The 20197-nt window shown below is 37.3% G+C and overlaps 1 protein-coding gene across 7 annotated transcripts in view; it reads right to left on the bottom strand.

Moving 5' to 3' along the window:
- The window catches only part of lrp2a (low density lipoprotein receptor-related protein 2a), a 271802-nt gene that overhangs the window by 223368 nt on the left and 28237 nt on the right, over positions 1-20197 (bottom strand). For 4 of the 7 annotated variants that reach the window (NM_001194987.3, XM_087266935.1, XM_087266934.1 and 1 more), the window contains 2 exon segments: positions 4219-4341; positions 7009-7122. In NM_001194987.3, the coding sequence (NP_001181916.3) occupies positions 4219-4341; positions 7009-7122 (237 nt within the window). 7 annotated transcript variants of the gene reach the window in all.

Below are 20197 nucleotides of genomic sequence, written 5' to 3'. Positions count from 1 at the left end.
TCAAAGAAACACACATCAATATAATAGACCAGCGCTGGGTGGTCTTCATCATCACTAAAGCGGCACAAACTCTCTCTACAACACGTGCACGCTTCTCCCTTTGTGTTTCAGACTCGACATCTGAGCTATCGTGTTTCTTTCTCTGACATGACGGAAATTGCATTACTGTGAATCAACGAAGCCCTCAGCTGGTAATTGAAAGTGAGGCAGAAAGCAGGGAAGAGATGGATGGAGACATGATCAAAATCTCATATCTTGATATGTGAAGTTATTTATGAACTAATTTCAAGAGGATCACGTGCTTATGATTGCTTGCAGCCGGCCCCGCATTATTAAATTTATGATTCACCAATCAGACGACTCCTAAGCCACTATGAATACCCTCAGTTCCATATGACAGCCATCTTTGTTTTGAAGAATCCCCCCTTCTACCCCTACTCCTCCTCCTTTCCTAGATGGGTGGCACGGTGGCCCAGTGGTTAGCACTCTTGCCTCACAGCTGGTTCTAGTCCTTACCAAGTCAGCTGACATTTCTGTGCGGAGTTTACATGTTCTCCCCGTGCTCACGTGGGTTTTCCCTGGGTTCCCCGGTTTCCTCCCAACGTCCAAAAACATGCAAAGTTAACTGACTAATCCAAATCGGCACCATAGACATGCTCAGAGTAAGTAGTTATCTCTTAAGAGCAATCACCATCTGTTCATTATCTACTTCAGCAGGGGAGTTCTTGAGATCTACCTGAGCTCAAACTCCCCTCTCGCCTTGCAAATGGGAGGGAGCCCTGGGCTCGAGGATCTTTTGAGCTCTCTTCCAGGACAACATGCCAAACAAGCTTTATAATCAATCATCAGCTAAGTGTGAAGTCTTGAAGTCATTTCATATGCTGATAATGATAAGTACACTACCTGACAAAAGTCTTGTCATCTATCCAAGTTTTAGGAACAACAAATAATAGCTTGACTTCTAGTTGATCATTTGGTTTCAGAAGTGGCTTATATGAAAGGCAAAGGCCTCTAGATTGCGCCTTTTTATCCAAAACAAAATATGATCATGTCTTGATTTTTAATTATGTAATTAGGACAGTAAGGTCTGACTTTGCGCAGACAAAAGTCTTGTCACCTAACAGAAATAATGCCTAGTTTACAATGTAAAGTCATGGTGCAGTGGAGAAAGAATGAATAGTGTGTCTGACTCCATCATGAGCTTGGAGGACTGCATCCACACATCTCTGCAATGACTTGAATCACTTATTAATAAAGTCATCTGGAACGGCAAAGAAAGCGTTCTTGCAGGACTCCCAGAGTTCATCAAGATTCTTTGGATTCATCTTCAATGCCTCCTCCTACAATTTCACTGTGTGTGTGTTTGCTGGACAGTCTTTCACTGACACTTAGAGCAGAAGCCCCTATTTCACTGCGATTGAGAGAAAGAAAGTAAACTCCATCTCTCTTGACCGTTGCTTTAAATTCAAATTAAGATTGTGCTCTTTTCAAAAGAGGGTGGAGCTACAAATGCTAAATGTGTCAGCAAAGTGGCAGATTAAAAACAAGACTAATCTTCAATGCTACTGTGGGAGAGATTGTCAATAATGGGCGGGGCTTTCTTGTTGTATTTATTTTATTGTCTGCTTAGAGCGATGTTGTAGCACCTTTATGCCCAAGATAGATTTCCTCTCTGAGACATATAAAGTTTATCCTATCCTATCCTATCCTATCCTATCCTATCCTATCCTATCCTATCCTATCCTATCCTATCCTATCCTATCCTATCCTATCTAACCCTCTGATGGCACGTACAAAGTGAAAATGTCAATCAAAGTGTTTCTGCTGCGTGCTTTTATGAAATGTGATTATAAAAATAGCATTAATAGACTTTTACCATTAGAAGCTGGTTATATTTACAGACTGTTGCCACAGGACTGTGTTTAAACCCATTATAAAAGTGATTTTTGCATAAAGTATATATTCAGAAATTGACTTATTCCTATGTGAACATAATTCTCAGTTCATTCAGAACTTCAGGGCAAATGTTTATAAAATAATTATTAATAAAACACTTTTCAAAAGCATGATTACAGATCCAACATTAAAATAAAAAATATTGCTAAATCAAACACTAATGTACTTCCATGACTGGCACTTTCTCACAATGATGTTATTCATATTTGTGTCTGCATTCCCATAATGGTGTGTAATATTGTGCTCATAGAAAATGATGAAAAATTCTTACTGTGAAAAAAATTGATTTTGAGACCCCACAATGTAAACAATAGAGTATAATATGAAGCAAAATGCTTTTTACTATATTCTATATATTATATATACTATATTTGTTCATACTATATGTAATTGAAGTCTAAATTAGTAGCCCTCTTTTTTAAATATTTCGTAAATGCTGTTTAACAGAGCAGGGGATTTTTACAGTATTAAATATAATATTTTTTTCTTCTGCTGAAAGTCTTATTTGTTTTATTTCAGCTAGAATAAAAGCATTTTAATTAAAAAAAATAATAATAAGGTTAATATTATTAATGTCACCGACTCGGTCCCAGTCATTCCCCTCGCTGGCCAGCAGAAGCCACCATCTCCGGACTTCTAACATTACGTCACCCTTTCACTCTGATTCCAGCACACCTGATCTCCATTCCGTTAATGACCCACGTACCCTTTATAAGCAGCTCACACACACTCTCCTGTGCGAAGTCTTGTTTAGCCCCGGCCAGCATTACTGAGCGGCCTATCCTGCCTGATCTCCCGTTTACTACTTCAGCCCGTTTCCTGACTCTGCTCTGCCTTCTGCCTGCCCACGACCAAAGCCTGTTACACGGACTCTGATACTCGCTGCCTGCCCTCGACCAAAGCCTGTTACACGGACTCTGATACTCGCTGCCTGCCCTCGACCAAAGCCTGTTACACGGACTCTGAATCACGCTGCCTGCCTCTGACCCATGCCTGGTAATCACTCTGTGTCTGTCAATCACCAGCCCATATTCATTGATGTGTATGTTGTGTGTTCGCACAGTCCTGCGTGCTGTATGTTGATTAAAGTGTGACTTAATAAATACTGCAAATGGATCCCTCCGTGTCAGTCTCCCCGTTACAATTAACCCCTCTCACTGCCCCACCAATAAAAACAAAATTTGTATTGCATTTCTTGGTATCATTTTATTTTGATCTTGCCTTTAAAGCATTTTGTTGAATTTAGGTTACATTCCATCTGCATGCCAACTAATTCTCAATAGATTATAAGCAGGCTGTTAGGGTTGGGGTTAGGGTTAGTGTAAGTTTACATGTACTTGCAAAGTTCTTTTAGTCAGTTAAATGTCTGTTGAAGGAGCAGTATCAGTAGATATTAAGCAGACAGTCTACTAATACTCAAATGAGAATTAATTGCCATGTAGTCAACAAAATGTGCAATAGGGACCATCAAAATATTGGAGATGAATCGCCTGCAAATGTCTTATTAATTTAGACCGTCTCATACATTCGTTAGCAAGAACTTTGGTGCAGATAATCCACTGTAGCTGGGTCAGGGACTCTTTGCTTCGAGAAAATGGAATAAAACCATAGTTCAGGTTACTATTTTGGTATTTCCTGCATTTTGTGTTTCCAGTATTGTCAGCGCTGCGGACCGGAATGTTTAGAGCGCCCTCAGCTGGGTCCAGTTTGCTTGGGTCTTTACAATTAGCTGCTAAAGGCGAATCAGCGACTCTTTTTTTTTTTTTTTATGGAGGACGAATTACAAATTTGTCCATTTTTTAGGCAGCCAGGGGATAAAATGAAACTAAAGCAACATGATCATTCTCTTAATTATCCACTGCTAAAAATTATGCAAAGCCACATAGAGCTCACTCATGCCCCCTTGTGGGCTGGGACCCCCTGTTGGGAACCGCTGGTCTACAGAACAAACCATCGTTATAAAATGACTTGCCTAATTACCTTAACTTACCCTACATACCCTAGTTAAGCCTTTAAATGTCACTTTAAGCATCTTGAAATATATCTAGTCAAATGTTATTTACTGTAATCTTGGCAGAGATAAAATAAATCAGTTATTAGAAATGAGTCATTAAAACTATTCTGTTTAGAAATGTGCTGAAAAACAAACTTCTCTCCCTAAAGCAGAAATTGGAGAAAAAATATTCAGGGGGGCAAATAATTCTGACTTCAGCTGTATATTGACATATTGCACAGCTCTAAATGGAGATAAGTAGTACTCACGGCAGTGCTGCCTTTCATCGGAGCCATCTTCGCAATCTTCCTCATCATCGCAGACCCAGTGCTGAGGAATGCACTCGCCGTCACTCAAGCACTGGAACTGAGCGCTCTCGCAGGTGGGCTGAGCTGGAAGAGTGCAGTAAGAGAGCTTTGTTAGCCGGGACAGAGGAGACCTGAGCTGGCCTGAGCTGAGAGGATTCCTTTCAAAAGAGCTCGACATTTATTGACAGGCTCCATATGAGGAGGAATGTAAGAAATGACATGGAAAGGGAAATAAGTATGACAAGATGTGCACTTTTTGGTAACACCAATTAACCAAATGTTAATGTTAGCTAATATATTGGTCACAATAAGGTTTCATTACTTAGGGTATTTACTAACATGAACTAAGTATGAGCAATACTTGTACAGCCTTTGTTACACTGTAAAAAGCGATTGGCTACTTTACTATTAATAAGTGAGTAAACCCATTGACTTAACTTTTATAGTTATTGTAGCGGCTACGTGGAGTAACAGCTGAGAGGCTAAACCAGAGACATGTTTTGTGACGCAAACATCAAATGTACACAAGGCAAGAAGTCGTTCCAATGTCTTCACTCGTTTATATTCCAATATGAAACATACCTTGATCTTTTGACAGTGTAGAATTTGATTTGGGCTTAAGTTTGGTTTCGTTTGTGTTTGTTTGGTCAACAAAGAGTACCGCGTCCCCGTTCACCCCCTCTCTCTCTCCTTCCTAAGTTGTGAATGAACAGGTGCCACCTATAAGCGCACTACGTAACCCCGGTGACCCTCCACCACAATCACGTGACACGTTAACCATTACTACAGTTATGCATGTAGTTTGTTTACTAATTATAAGGCAACTTTTTTTTTTTAAGTAAAGGCAACTAATAGATTTCGTTGGAAAGTGACCAAAATCCAACGCTGGGCCAACATCTTCAACTAACATCATATTGACGTCAAATACTGACAATTATTCGTCAGGTATGGCAACCAAAATCCAACATCTAATAGACATCATAGTGGTAATGTCCACACAAACTCAAGCTGTACCATCATTAGACGTTGATATTTGGTTGATTTAGGTTTCGTTGGAAAGTGGCCAAAATCCAACGTCGAGCCAGCATCTTAAACCAACGTCATATTTACGTCAAATACTGACATTTAGTCGTCAGGTATGGCAACCAAAATCCAACATCTAATAGATGTCATAGTGGTAATGTCCACACAATGTCAAGCTGTAACATCATTAGACGTTGATATTTGGTTGATTTTAGGTTTAGTTGAGAAGTAACCAAAATCCAACGTCCCGCCAACATCTTAAACCAACGTCATATTTACGTCAAATACTGACATTTAGCCGTCGGGTATGACAACCAAAATCCAACAACCGATAGACGTCATATCGGTAATGTCCACACAACGTCAAACTGTAACATCATTAGACATTGATGTTTGATTGATTTTAGGTTGGACATTGGACCTTGACGCCGGGTTCTGACATCAATCTATTTCCATGTCCAAACAAAATGCAATGTCCTATGAGATTGGGGTACAAAAATTATATAATTTTGACGTCCTTTGCTTGCTGGGAACATTAACTAATACAAACTTATTGTAATGCGTTACATGTTATTCAATTAAATCTACTGTAAAATACAATGTAAAGTAATGTAATTAAATTATGTAATGTAAAAATAAAGTAAAAATGCTGTAACAAATGTATTGTTGATTGTTCATATTTGTAAATATATTACCTAATATTAACTAATACTATGTTAGCTTTACATTTACAAAACAATAAGCAATGCATTTATTAAATTTTTTGTCTTATTTGTTAATGTTAGTAAATAAAATAATGTTGGTCTTTTTTAGTTCATGTTAACTCACAGTGCATTAACTAAGGTTAACAAGTACAGCATTGGACTTGAATAATGCATTAGTAAATGCTGAACTTTCTATGATGAATAAATGCTGCACAAAACTGTTCATACTTAGTTTGTTAGTAAATAAATAAGCTAAAATTTATTATTAAATTATTATTTTAAAGTGATTACTTTAACAACTTTAAATATTTAATGAAATAACCCTGCTGTTCACAAAAAATAATAACAATCTGATTTTCTGTCCAACTGCCAAAACACAAAAGGATCAAAATGACAATAATTGTATTTTAATTTAGAAGAAATGTCACCAGACCTTTACAGAAAAAAAAAAAAAATTAGCATTTTGGTGTTTTCACAATTTCTTCCACAACTGTCTATTTCACACTTGCCAGTTTTTAGCAGTATTCAGGGGCGCAAAAAGAGGGTATGCAGTAAATGCGGCGCCCCATATTTTAAAAATTATCCTTATTAAAAGTTTCACATGATAAAAAGAAATAAATGATTTTTGTCGAAAATGTTTATTTTGCATTTTATATGGATATATTATTGTATTTTATTAAATATAAAATTATACCACCCCTCCCCCTCCGCTGACCATTTGATCCGTTGCACCTGGATATTATTTCGTTGATCGGTTATAGTTACATGTTCAAAATAGAAAGAAAAATCAAGAGACGTGGAGCGCAAAATAAAAAATTAAAAAAAAACTTGAACCCACATAATCCTCAGTAAATGTGCAATTGTGCCCCTGGCATGCAGTATTCAGTGTGCCCTTGTTGTAAGAAACTGTGAAGAAAAGAAAAGAAAAGAAAAGAAAAGAAAAGAAAAGAAAAGAAAAGAAAAGAAAAGAAAAGAAAAGAAAAGAAAAGAAAAGAAAAGAAAAGAAAAGAAAAGTGATACATACGGCAGCCAATTTCATCTGAGTTATCCGAACAGTCGTTTGTCCCATCGCATCTCTGACTGACTGGAATACACCGGCCCGTCCCGCAACGGAAAAATCCCGACTCACAACCTGAACCTAGACAGAAAATAACGATAATCTGATGACATGTTCTACACAAATATATATATATATATATATATATATATATATATATATATATATATATATATATACATATATATATATATATACAGAGCTGAATTGGGTAAGCAAAATTGGTCATAGTGTATGTGTGTGAATGAGTGTGTATGGGTGTTTTCCAGTAATAGGTTGCAGTTGGAAGGGCATAAAACATATGCTGGATAATTTGGCGGTTCATTCCACATTGGTGACCCCTGATTAATAAAGGGACTAAGCCGAAAAGAAAATGAATGAATATAAAGAGCTGGGTGGCACGGTGGCTCAGTGGTTAGCACTGTCGCCTAAAGGCAAGAAGGACGCTGATTTGAGTCCCGACTGGGCAAGTTGGTGTTTCTGTGTGGAGTTTGCATGTTCTCTCCATGTTGGCGTGGGTTTCCTCCGGGTGCTCCGGTTTCCCCCACAGTCCAAACACATACGTGAATTGAATAATCTAAATTAGCCATAGTGTATGTGTGTGAATGTAAGAGTGTATGGGTGTTTTCCATAACTGGGTTGCAGCTGGAAGGGCATCCGCGGTGTAAAAACATATGCTGGAATAGTTGGTGGTGAAAACTCCAGATGAATAAAGGGACTAAGCTAAAAGAAAATGAATGAATGAAAAACTATGGAATGTCCCCACAGTTCACAAAAACAAACGTGTGTGTATGTCTGTGTGTGTGTGTGTGTCAGTTTGGAGGGTTGAATTTTAATGACAGGGGTCGACATTAACACTTTTCCCGGACAAGTGGATTTCGTGAAAGGGCAGGTGAAAGAGAATTTACTTGACTGACTGAACAAGTGACCTTAAACATCAAACTAGGTGATGAAGTTTGGCCAAGGCCCAAGCAGACTCTCTACTGTAACTAAAACATTATATCTGTGAGAGAAACTCTTCTGAAGAAATAAAGTGAACATTATAAGAGATACATAAGTCACATGTATCGTGACTTACATTTTAGACACAATATCGCCTGTTCTTACCGTTATAACTTAACACTGCCTCTACTACTTAGTTCATTAACGAAAAACAGCTCCATCATACGTGTCAGCATCGGGATGTGAAAATAAAGGATATGCCGCCATTTTTATACTTATTTTAAAATGTTTTCAAGCCTAAATAAAATGCTCCACATGGCAGCATAACTGTTGTGGATCTCCACAGCAGTGTTTTCATGGTTCAAATCAAGTGATTCAATGAGCTGTCCTAAATGAATCAACCATCTGAATGAATTGTTTTTATGAATGACTCAATAACTCGCTTATGAGAGTCACTCATCGTCAGGGGCGTCTGCAGGATTTTATTCCAGGGTACATGTAACCCCACTGGTCATGCACCACCCAACCCACTTCAAGCTGGTATCGAACCGGCAACCTTCCGCACAGAAGTCGGTTGCTCTACCAAGGAGGCTAAAGACCATGGCCTCAAGCGTCAGTCGCGTTTACCTGCACAGCACTTACTAGCTGGCCTCCGTTACATGCACAAACCCAGCACCGCCTCGCCCCCTTCCCCCAATCAAGTCAAGAAACACGGATGCTTACTGTCAAAGACATCATTTAAGGGCATTAGTTATGACATAATTTGTTTCCTTTTTAATTTTAATATTTCGTTGAAATCTAAATGTAATAAAAGCACATCAGCACCAAGGAAAAATCCGACACTCAAGACGTAATCCTTAAAATTATGACATATTAAAAAAACTGCAAATATATGACAGAAGATTGTGTTACAACACAATTAGTAAAGCATTAATTCAATCCTTACTTTCCACTGACCGGAAATCATCCCCCCGCACAGTTGAGTCGTGGACAAGCTCAAACAAAAATATAATTTGTTTATTTTTCATGGAAAAAATTCTTTTAAAAACAAATTTCGTATATCAAACGTTCTGCTCACATCTTATACGACCTCCATTGGCTCCCAGTTGCATATCGCATTAAATTCAAAATTCTTCTCCTTGCATTTAGATCCCTAAATAGCCTAGCTGCCTCCCATCTCTGCAACATGCTTGTCCCCTACACCCCAACTCGTTCATTACGGTCCGCTGACTCTGGCCTTCTCCCTGTCCCTCGGTACCGCCTCTCTTCAATGGGGGGCAGATCATTTAGTGTTATTGCACCCAAACTCTGGAACTCTCTACCACGCTCACTCCGCTCTGCTAATAATATCTCTGAATTTAAATCCTGCCTTAAGACTCACTTATTTTCTGAATGCTTCACTTCTGATCTGCCAAACTGACCACTTTATCGGATCCACCTCCACTCTGCTCAATTGTCCTCTAGGTCTTGTTTGTGTAATTCCAGTTTGTTATATTTGACTTCATGTATGTTTGTTTATCTTTTTGTCGCATTTTTTGTAAAGTGTCCTTGAGCTCTGGAAAGGCGCTATATAAATAAAATGTATTATTATTATTCATTCATTCATTTTCTTGTCAGCTTAGTCCCTTTATTAATCCGGTGTCACCACAGCGGAATGAACCGCCAACTTATCCAGCAAGTTTTTACGCAGCGGATGCCCTTCTCTGGGAAACATCCACCTGGACCGCATGTCTTTGGAATGTGGGGGAAACAGGAGTACGCAGAGGGAACCCATGCGAAGGCAGGGATAACATGCAAACTCCACACAGAAACACCAACTAAGCCGAGGTTCGAACCAGCGACCTTCTTGCTGTGAGGCAACAGCACTACCTACTGCGCCACTGCCTCGCCCTATTATTATTATTATTATTATTATTATTATTATTATTATTATTATTATTATTATTATTATTATTATTATTATTATTATTATTATTATTATTATTATTATTATTATTATTATTATTGTTTGTATCTTTGGTTAAATATTTTTCTTGGTCACTTATCTTCTAGATAAAATAGAAGAATGAATAACATTTGAGGTGCAGTGCTTCAAATCCACTATGCTTCAACAATGCCGAATCACGAACTGGATTGTGAAATAAAACAATATTCTAGCCCAAATAAAATTAAAGTGAAATCTTCAGTTTCAGAGAAGCCTATATTAAACTGTTTTCCATGTTGCACCGGTCAATTACAATTTAATTCATTTAATCAAATAATTTGAATGAGCAGGACAGGCATTTAAAAAGTATTTGCAACAGCACTGAACATGTTCCCACATCACCTCTGTGGAACAAACTCAGTTGGAAGGGTAAGAAAACTCAGAAACTCCTTGTGAGAATGGAGATGTCTGTTTATTTATGCCAGTCTGTCTGATAAAATTGTTTAAAACACCTTGAATGGTAGCGGTTCCATGCAAGGAGGCAGCGCAGCAGCTGCTGTGTCAGTAGTGGGGATCAGTATTTGTCTCATTAGTTTTAAGCCTTACGGCAAATGTCTCAATTAAGTTTATCTGTTTTAAAGAGCGTTTACTCTTTTTGAACCTTGTTTTAAACCATAGCTGTCTGAATGCTAATTTTTAGGTGCGGTAAAAATGCTTTAAAACACACAAACGCACACCTGTATTTGTTGTCATATCGTAGTGTCTACTGTTTCATAGTCTATTTAAATTGTGTAATAAATAAATAAAAAAGCGGCATTAATTTGCGCCGTCTCATCCAAACGGCTGCAGGCACCACTGCTCATCGCCATCCATAGATATATATACACAAGATATCGTAGATATAGTAGATTATTTTCAGAAATGTTCAAAAAGGTTATTGAATTTTGCAGATTTTTTTATTTATTTAATTAAATGTACAGAGTACAATACGTTGATTTTGTATTGCTATTTTGTAATATAAATGCATTCATGCTACATCTGACCTTCATTAATCTGTGTAAAAACATAAAAATTCCTCAAATCAAGATTCATCAAATGTATATTTGTTTATACTTATTTTATTTTCTTGTTAACAACCCAAAGTTGTCTTTTTTATTTATTTATTTGTTTATTTATAGTTATTTTAAAAATATGAGTATATGAATAAATATAAATAAAAATTACTTTCTGTAAATTTATTATTGTTACAATTAAGCATTATTAATACCATTAAATTTATTATTTACCATTAAGCTCATTTCAGCATCTAATAGACAATTTAAATACACTTTCCAACAATAAATTGGCTATATATTTATAATTTTGCAATCTTGCGTTAAAATAAATAGAAATATGCAATTTACTTACAGAGATGTTTTTATTTATTTACTTTATCATTTTGTATTAAATTTTTTTATCTTATCTACATATTTTTGTTCTTGAAAAGTATCACAGTATCACTAAAGAGCAAACATTTCCCACATTAACTCTCTGTTCCGTTCTTACCTGGTCTTTGACTTATGTTTCGCCAGCTCTAAATGACAGATGCTTAAAACGTTTGCAACCATTAGCTTTTAAAAAACGGAAGAAAAGCCCACATCCATCAATCTGGCCTATGGGCTTACTCAATGCCGACTTGAAGATAGCAGGCAAAGTTTTAGCACATAAGACTGAAAGATCGACTCCCACAGATCATAAAACCTGACCGTGATGGGTTTGTGAAGTCCAGATAATGTAATGTAATAAGAAGTAATGTAAACATTGCAGAAGTTACTACACAAGATAAAGTTCAGAGATCTCCCCCGACATGGACAATACCCTTCTGTACAGAATAGATGCAAAAACATCTGACCGATGTGTGTGTGTTGATCGTTATTGCAAATCTGAGAGAACGACTGAAAAAACACTTGTCAAGAAATAAATATATGCATGCTTGTTAACTACCTACAAATATTTTATGTCCTATTTTTTCATATTTAAGAATAAAACAAATTGTGCTATTTATATTTTAATCAAGATAAATTTATGTGTGGTTTATTATATTTATTTCAGAATGTTCTTTTTTATCTTGGTTGCATAGCAGTTATTTACAGATTTGTACATACGGAAGATAAGGTTAACAGATCAATTAATTATGATGCATGCATGCATCTTGCTTTAGACAAAAAAATGTTAAGCTGAGCAGTCTATAAATATAACAGAACCTTTAGTGGATTGTAATTTATTTATATGTTATAAACTAATTCGAATGCATGCACCAAAATATAGATTTTATTTATAGACTGCTCAGATTAACATTTTTGTTTAAAGCACATTTCCTTAAATGTAAATAAACAGAAGCTAAAATGTGCAATATATATATATACTCGTAGCAGTGCGATATGGCTGTATATCGGCACTGGTGGGAGGCGTGCGTTGGCCTTAGTGCCCCCACCAGTGCCGATATACAGCCATATCGCACTGCTACAAGTGTGATATTGCGTTTATACAACAGTTTGATGGCATAATTTTGTATATAAAAACTAAATCAAACATGGAGAGTCATAAAAACCCTTTTGTATGAGGAACTACTGTCTTCCACATTCAAATCATAAGCTGACAGTTAAACAGTTGAGCGTGCATCTTTTAAACTTTAGAGCTTTAGTGTCTGCTTTTTGCTGGTTGTTTTCCTGGTGGGCGGAGTAATACACAAAGGGTAAAGAGGCTGTGGGAGTTCTGATATTGCAGAATATCGCACGGCTATCAGCCAATCAGATTTGAGAACCAGACAGAACTGTTGTATAAATATATATTTATACACATATACACATATATATATATTACAGGTGGGCATAGATAATTTTCAAAAATCTAGAATAATCTTGAAATTATTCAGTTAAACATGAATGTTGAACTGTAGGCCTACAGAAGCTCCAAACAGCGATTTGTGATCACCTTATTCCAACTAAAGTCATAACTGAACTACACAGAATGGAATTAAGACATGTGGAGTATGCTGATATTAGTGGCATTATTGCCGTAAACACAGCAATCAAACTATTACCGTCATGTAGGACTTTTCACCATATTTTCCAAGAGGATTCACATATGCGGCTGTCAGTAAAGGACCGCACTGGACCGCACACACACACACACATCGTGAAATGCACAAGTTTTTTCTTTGTATTTGGCGTGCATTATTAAATTCCATAACACTCTCGCCAGTCCTCACTCTTTGTGTCTAATACCCCAGTTTGTCACGACAGCATGAATGAAATGTTCATGAGTTAAAGTGAAACTGCCGAACTGCAGTTAAAGTCAGGCATCCTGCTGATTTGACTCAGAAAGGCACTTTTTTGTCAGACGGCACACTGGTCAGGTATAAATCCACACTAAAATATCAAGGTGAAAGTCACCATAGCTTGCGTGGAATAGACCTAGCTTTAGTATAGAATAGACCAACCCAACTATAAGAAGATTAACACCGATATTTTTTTCATCACGCGATAGAAGGATCACGCAGCATATATATATATATATATATATATATATATATATATATATATATATATATATATATATATATATATATATATATATATATATATATATATATAGTTGAAGTCAGAATTATTAGCCCCGCTGTTTATTTTTTCCCAAATTTTTGCTTAACAGAGAGATTTTTTTTTTCATTCTAAACATAAGTTTAATTAATTAAAGTCATTTTAATAACTTATTTATTTTATCTTTGCCATGATAACAGTAAATAATATTTTGCTAGGTATTTTTCAATACACTTCTATACAGTTAAAGTCTAAATATTAAAAATGAAAAACCCGAAATTGCATGAATCTCTGGAGGAAACGTCATATTTCTTTGCACGTTTAACACACGCAGGGCCAGAGCAAGCTAAACTGGCACTCTAGGTAAATGGCAATCATACTGTTTTATTCATATGGAAGGCCGAGGGCCGTGAGGGAGAGGGGGGGTGTAGCGGATGAATGTGAGGACTGGGGGGGTTCGCTAGCTATTCTTCTGCCCAAGGCAGCCGCCTAGGTCGCCTCTATGGACGCACCGGCCCTAAACACACGTCGGCCACAACAGGAAATAAAAAAAACTTCTACTGCGTTATTTGCATTATTTTTTTTACGGGTTAAATATTTCAAATTAATCACGTGCGTTGACGCACTAATTTTGACAGCCCTAATATATATATATATATATATATATATATATATATATATATATATATATATATATATATATATATATAAAAATATATATATATATATATATATATATATATATATATATATATATATATATAGTTGAAGTCTGAATTATTAGCCCCTGTTTATTTTTTCCCTCAATTTCCGTTTAAAGGAGAGCAGATTTCTTCAACACATTTCTAATCATAATAGTTTTAATAACTCATTTCTAATAACTGATTTATTTTATCTTTGTCATGATGACAGTAAATAATATTTGACTAGATATTTTTCAAGACACTTCTATACAGCTTAAAGTGACATTTAAAGGTTTAACTAGGTTAATTAGGTTAACTAGGCAGGTTAGGATAATTAGGAAAGTTATTGTATAATGATGGTTTGTTCTGTAGAGTAACGGAAAAATATATAGCTTAAAGGAGCTAATCATTTTGACCTTAAAACTTAAAAAAAAAAAAAAATTGTTTTTATTCTAGCTGGGGGGCTAATAATTCTGACTTCAACTGTATAACTAGTGTTTTTTCCCCTACCAATATACTTCAGGTGAACAGTCAATGTGAGATTTAAATTGTACACGGTTCCTTTTACAACATCAATTTTGTAATGTAATTTAAAAAAATAATCAATTAAATAGACTTAAGGATTCATTTAGTTGTTCAAACGCAAGCACCATCAGTAGCAGCAGGCGAGTGTAGAAACTCCAACACTGATTTTTAAAGATCATTGATTTTTAAAGAAAACAGACCTTAAACAGGGTGATTTTGTAGCAGCGGAAGCTCTTTAACTGGGTTACTGAAAATTAAAAGTCCTTCTACATCTACCCTATTGACATCTAGCGGAGCCAAGCGTGCCAGTGGACGAGCAGGCACTAACTCTCCTTCATCCCAACCGTCCGTTTGATCTGCCCCGTGAGTGACATGCGAGGAGATAAGATACACCCTCCAAACCTTCCCCGACATATCGACACCATCAGCAGAGTTCAGCAGAGGAGCCGGAATGTGGGATTCTGATTGTCTCTCTCTGACGCTGATGAATGGTGCATGCTGTTCCTTGTCAGAAAAGTAATTAGGATAAATATCGGTACCGGGTGGTACCACGGCCCTTACACCCCAAATTCCAAAAGCAAAGGGAGATGCAAGGTGGAATGACGTGGTGAAGGGCTGGAGTGTGGGTGAGTGGGTGAGTGAGTATGTCTTATCACCAGTTACCTAAACACACACACACACACACACACAAATTCTCTGGTCAAATGTATGTGATCCCCACAAAAAAAGCTGCAAGACTGAAATTGTAAGGAACTTGAAATTAAATGGGTTGTAATTATTTAATCTATAAATATTCCATCACAATTGACCACCAATTCCGACTATAGGGCAATATGACATTATATATCTAATATATAATATATAAAATATGGGATCATATTATGCTCTATCTTTTATTTCAGGTGTCACAAACTACAGTGTCATGCTAATACTTTTTCATCATTTAATTGAACACAATATTACACACCATTACGGGGATACAGACAGAAACAAGAACAACAGGATCCCGAGAAAGCTGCGATCTTGAAAGTGCAAGGTTTACATTTTGCATTTTTTAGGGGTATTCTTAAATTTTTATGTTGGACTTGTGACCGTAAATTTTTGAAAAGTGCTTTACATTATATTAATATTTGTTTCATATTTCTACATGTAATCAAACATTACCCTAAATGTTCTAAATAAACCTGAGAAACGGGATTAGATATAAATTATTATATACTTATAAATATATATTCATTGCAAACTCCACACAGAAATGTTAACTGACCCAGCCAAGGTTCGAACCAGCGACCTTCTTGCAGTGAGGCGAACATGCCACCCACTGTACCACCGTGCAGCCCCTTATATATACAAAGTATTGATTGAATTTACAGACATTGTACTCTATTGTAGATATACACTAACCAGCCACTTTATTAGGTACACCTGTCCAACTATGCGTTGAGGTAAATTTCTTGTCAGCCAATCACATGGCAGCAACTTAATGCATGTAGGCATGCAGACATGATCAAGACGATCTGCTGCAGTTTAAACCGAGCATCAGAATGGGAAAGCAAGTTGATTTAAGAAACTTTGAATGTGGCATGGTTGTTGGTGCCGGACGGGCTGGTCTGAGTATTTCAGAAACTGCTGATCTACTGAGATTTTCACGCACAACCATCTCTAGGGTGTAGAGAGAATGGTCCGAAAAAAGGAAAATATCCAGTGAGTGGCAGTTCTGTGGGCGCAAATGCCTTGTTGATGTTAGAGGTCAGAGGAGAATGGCCAGACTGGTTCCAGCTTTTAGAATTGCAACAGTAACTCAAATAACCACTCGTTACAACTGAGGTCTGCAGAAGAGCATCTCTGAACACACAACACCTCCAAACTTGAGGCTGATGGGCTACAGCAGCAGAAGACCACACCAGGTTCCACTCCTATCAGCTAAGAAAAGGAAACTGAGGCTACAATTCACACAAGCTCACCAAGATTGGTGAACGTGCTACCCAATGCGCCACCACGTCACATTATTATTATTATTATTATAAAATTAATTAAAACTAGGGCAGCACGGTGCACAGTGAGTAGGACAATCGCCTCACAGCAAGAAGGTTTGCTGGTTAAAGCCTCGGCTGGTTCAGTTGGCATTTCTGTGTGGAGTTTGCATGTTCTCCCCATGTGGGTTTCCTCTAGGTCAGAGATGGGCAAACTCAGTCCTGGAGTGCCGGTGTCCTGCATAGTTTAACTCCAACTCTTATCAAACACACCTGCTTATTGACCTTATTCTAAAATGCGGAAGTGCGCCTGTTTTCGCAATTGTCTTAGAACTTCCGTTTCAGTCGCCTATGGGAGAAAAGACAAGGAATAATAAACGGCAAAAAACGGTCAAACTACTTGCTCTACAAACAAATGTTTGCATGACTATACAGACCAAGTAGAATAATATAACAAGGAAATATCAGTTTGCAACATCAAACAGCGAAACGAGCAGTTTTTAATGTCTAAAAATGAATGGAAGTGAATGAGACCGGAAGTCTCGTGCCAAAAAGATTTAAATGGCAGCGCCCGCTCGTCTGCGGAGAATAAGGTCAATAGATTTCTAGTGATCTTGAAGACACTGATTGGCATGTTCAGGTGTTTTTGATTAGAGTTGGAGCTAAACTATGCAGGACACTGCCCCTCCAGGACCAAGTTTGCCCACCCCTGCTCTAGGTGCTCCAGTTTCTCCCACAAGTCCAAAGACATGCAGTATAGGTGAATTGGGTAAGCTTAATCGTCAGTAGTGTATGAATTAGAGTATATATGTATATGTAAAACATATGCAGGATAAGTTGTTGGTTCATTCCGCTGTGGCGACAACAGATTAATAAAGGGACTAAGCCGAAAAGAAAATGAATGAATGAATGAAAACTAATTAAAAGTCACTATGTAAAATGTGCTGAATCTCAATAAAAAAAGTTTGCTTCTGATTAAAAAGGAACAGAGCAGTTACAATTACTCTTCTAATGACTTTAATAAATGGTTATATAGCTGAAAAATTATTTGTTTTTATTGAGTCTGGAATCTGGATCGGTTGAAATGGGAATCTTGTCTGACCTGCTGCCTTTTAGGAAACTCCCGGAAACTAGTGTGGTTCAAGGGCTGCCAATAGGAAACTGAGAACTGGGCTAAACTATGAGGTCATCATTGACATTTAGCAGTCCGGTTACCTTGCTAAAACAATCTGAGGTAATATGTTCAGACATCTGACTGACAATAACATTAGTATTACAGGGCATTAAAGTAATCTGTAAATGGATGGAGGAAGAACTCCCTATTGATATGGGACATGGGAGGTTGATGAATTAGAAAGATTTAAAGCAATAGTTAATCCAGAAATGTCATATCGGTTTAGGAAAACAATTACTATAAATATGACAAATACTTAAATTCCTTCTTTTGTTTTCACTTTTAAAAAAATGCCTGAATCACATATTTATAGTTTCGCTCTATATATTATTTGCGAATAACCAATGAAAGGTGATTCTTTAACAACACATAAATGAATCTGAATGAGCTATACGCACAGCAAGTGTTTTTCAGCCATCGATAAACTTCCGATGAAAGGTTCATCTCTTCTTTAGCGTGTTCAGACACACTACCACCTAGTGGTCTGGAAGTATTATATATAGATTCATAGAATCAACAAGATAATGTAAAATATTCCTCAGAGATTTTGGTCCATATTGACATGATAGCATCACGCATTTGCTGCAGATTTGTCGGCTGTACATTCATGATACAAATCTCCCGTTCCACCACATCACAAAGGTGCTCTATTGGATTGAGTTCTGGTGACTGTGGAGGCCATTTAAATGCAGTGAACTCACTGTCATGTCCAAGAAAGCAATCTGTGAGATTTATGACATGGTGCCTTATCCTGCTGGAAGTTGCCATCAGAAGGTGGGCACACTGTGGTCATAAAGGGATGGACATGGCCAGCAACAATACTCAGGCCGTGGCATTGACACGATGCTCAATTGGTACTAATGAGCCCAAAGTATGTCAAGAAAATATCCTCCACATCATTACACCCCCACCACCAGCCTGAACTGTTGATACAAGGCAGGATGGATCCATGCTGTCATGTTGTTGACACCAAGTTCTGACCCTAACATCCGAATGTCGCAGCAGAAATCGAGACTCGTCAGACCAGGCAACATTTTTCCAATCTTTTATTGTCTGATTTTGGTGAGCCTGTGCAAATTTTAGCCTCAGTTTGCTTTTCTTAGCCAACAGGAGTGGCACCCAGTGTAGTCTACTGCTGCTGTAGCCCATCCGCCTCAAGGTTGGATGTGTTGCATGAACAGAGGAGAACTGTCACTCACTGGATATTTTCTCTTTTTCAGACCATTCTCTGTAAACCTAGAGATGGTTGTGCGTGAAAATCCCAGTAGATCAGCAGTTTCTGAAATACTCAGACCAGCCCGTCTGGCACCAATAACCATGCCACGTTCAAAGTCACTTAAATCACCTTTCTTCCCCATTCTGATGCTCAGTTTGAACTGCAGCAGATTGTCTACCTGCCTAAATGCCATGTCTACTTGTCATGTCTACATGCCTAAATGCAACTGAGTTGCAGCCATGTCATTGGCTGATTAGACATTTATATATACATACATATATATGAGCAATATCACACAAGTAGCAGTGCGATATGGCTGTATATCTGCATTGGTGGAAGGCATGCAAGGGGTGGGAGGCTTAGTGCCCCCACCAGTGCTGATATACAGCCATATCGCACTGCTACGAGTGTGATATTGCGTTTATACAACAGTTTGACGGCATAATTGTGTATATAAAAACAAAATCAAACACGGAGAGTTTCAAAAACCCTTTTGTATGAGAAACTACTTTCTTCCGCATTGGATTCAAATCATAAGCTGACAGTTAAACAGTTGAGCGTGCATCTTTTAAACTTCAGATCTATAGTGTCTGTTTATTGCTGGGTGTATATAGGTGGAGTAATACACAAAGGGTAAAGAGGCTGTGGGAGTTCTGATATTGCAGAATATCGCATGGCTATCAGCCAATCAGATTTGAGAACCAGACAGAACTGTTGTATATATATATATATATATATATATATATATATATATATATATATATATATATATATATATATATATATATATATCAAGTGTGCCGCAAGCCTGCGTTTGAGTGAAGGTCTCGGCCGTTAGACCGCCCCCTGGGGGCTGGCTGCATTACAAGTCATAAAGCCCGCCTCCTCCGTGTTAATGAAGAAGACTTGAGCGCAAATAAAAAAAAATTATTACACTTGCAATAAAATGTCCCGAAAGATGGTTCTGGTCGATTAAGGCACTGGTTATTGTGCTGAAATAGGTGCAGATCTTCATTTTTTTAAACAGTTTGTTTTTAGCAGTAATTTAATGCTGGGCATGTCATCGTGATTGACGGCTGTGATTGACAGTTTCTCAAAGCAGCACGTCTGAGCTTCGGCAGAAGACTGAAGTGTTATT

The sequence above is a fragment of the Danio rerio genome, chromosome 9 (assembly GCF_052040795.2).
Source record: "Danio rerio strain M-AB ecotype USA chromosome 9, GRCz13ab, whole genome shotgun sequence".
NCBI lineage: Eukaryota > Metazoa > Chordata > Actinopteri > Cypriniformes > Danionidae > Danio > Danio rerio.
The sequence above is the reverse complement of the archived record's forward strand: the minus strand, read 5'-3'. Positions and strand labels throughout refer to the sequence as shown.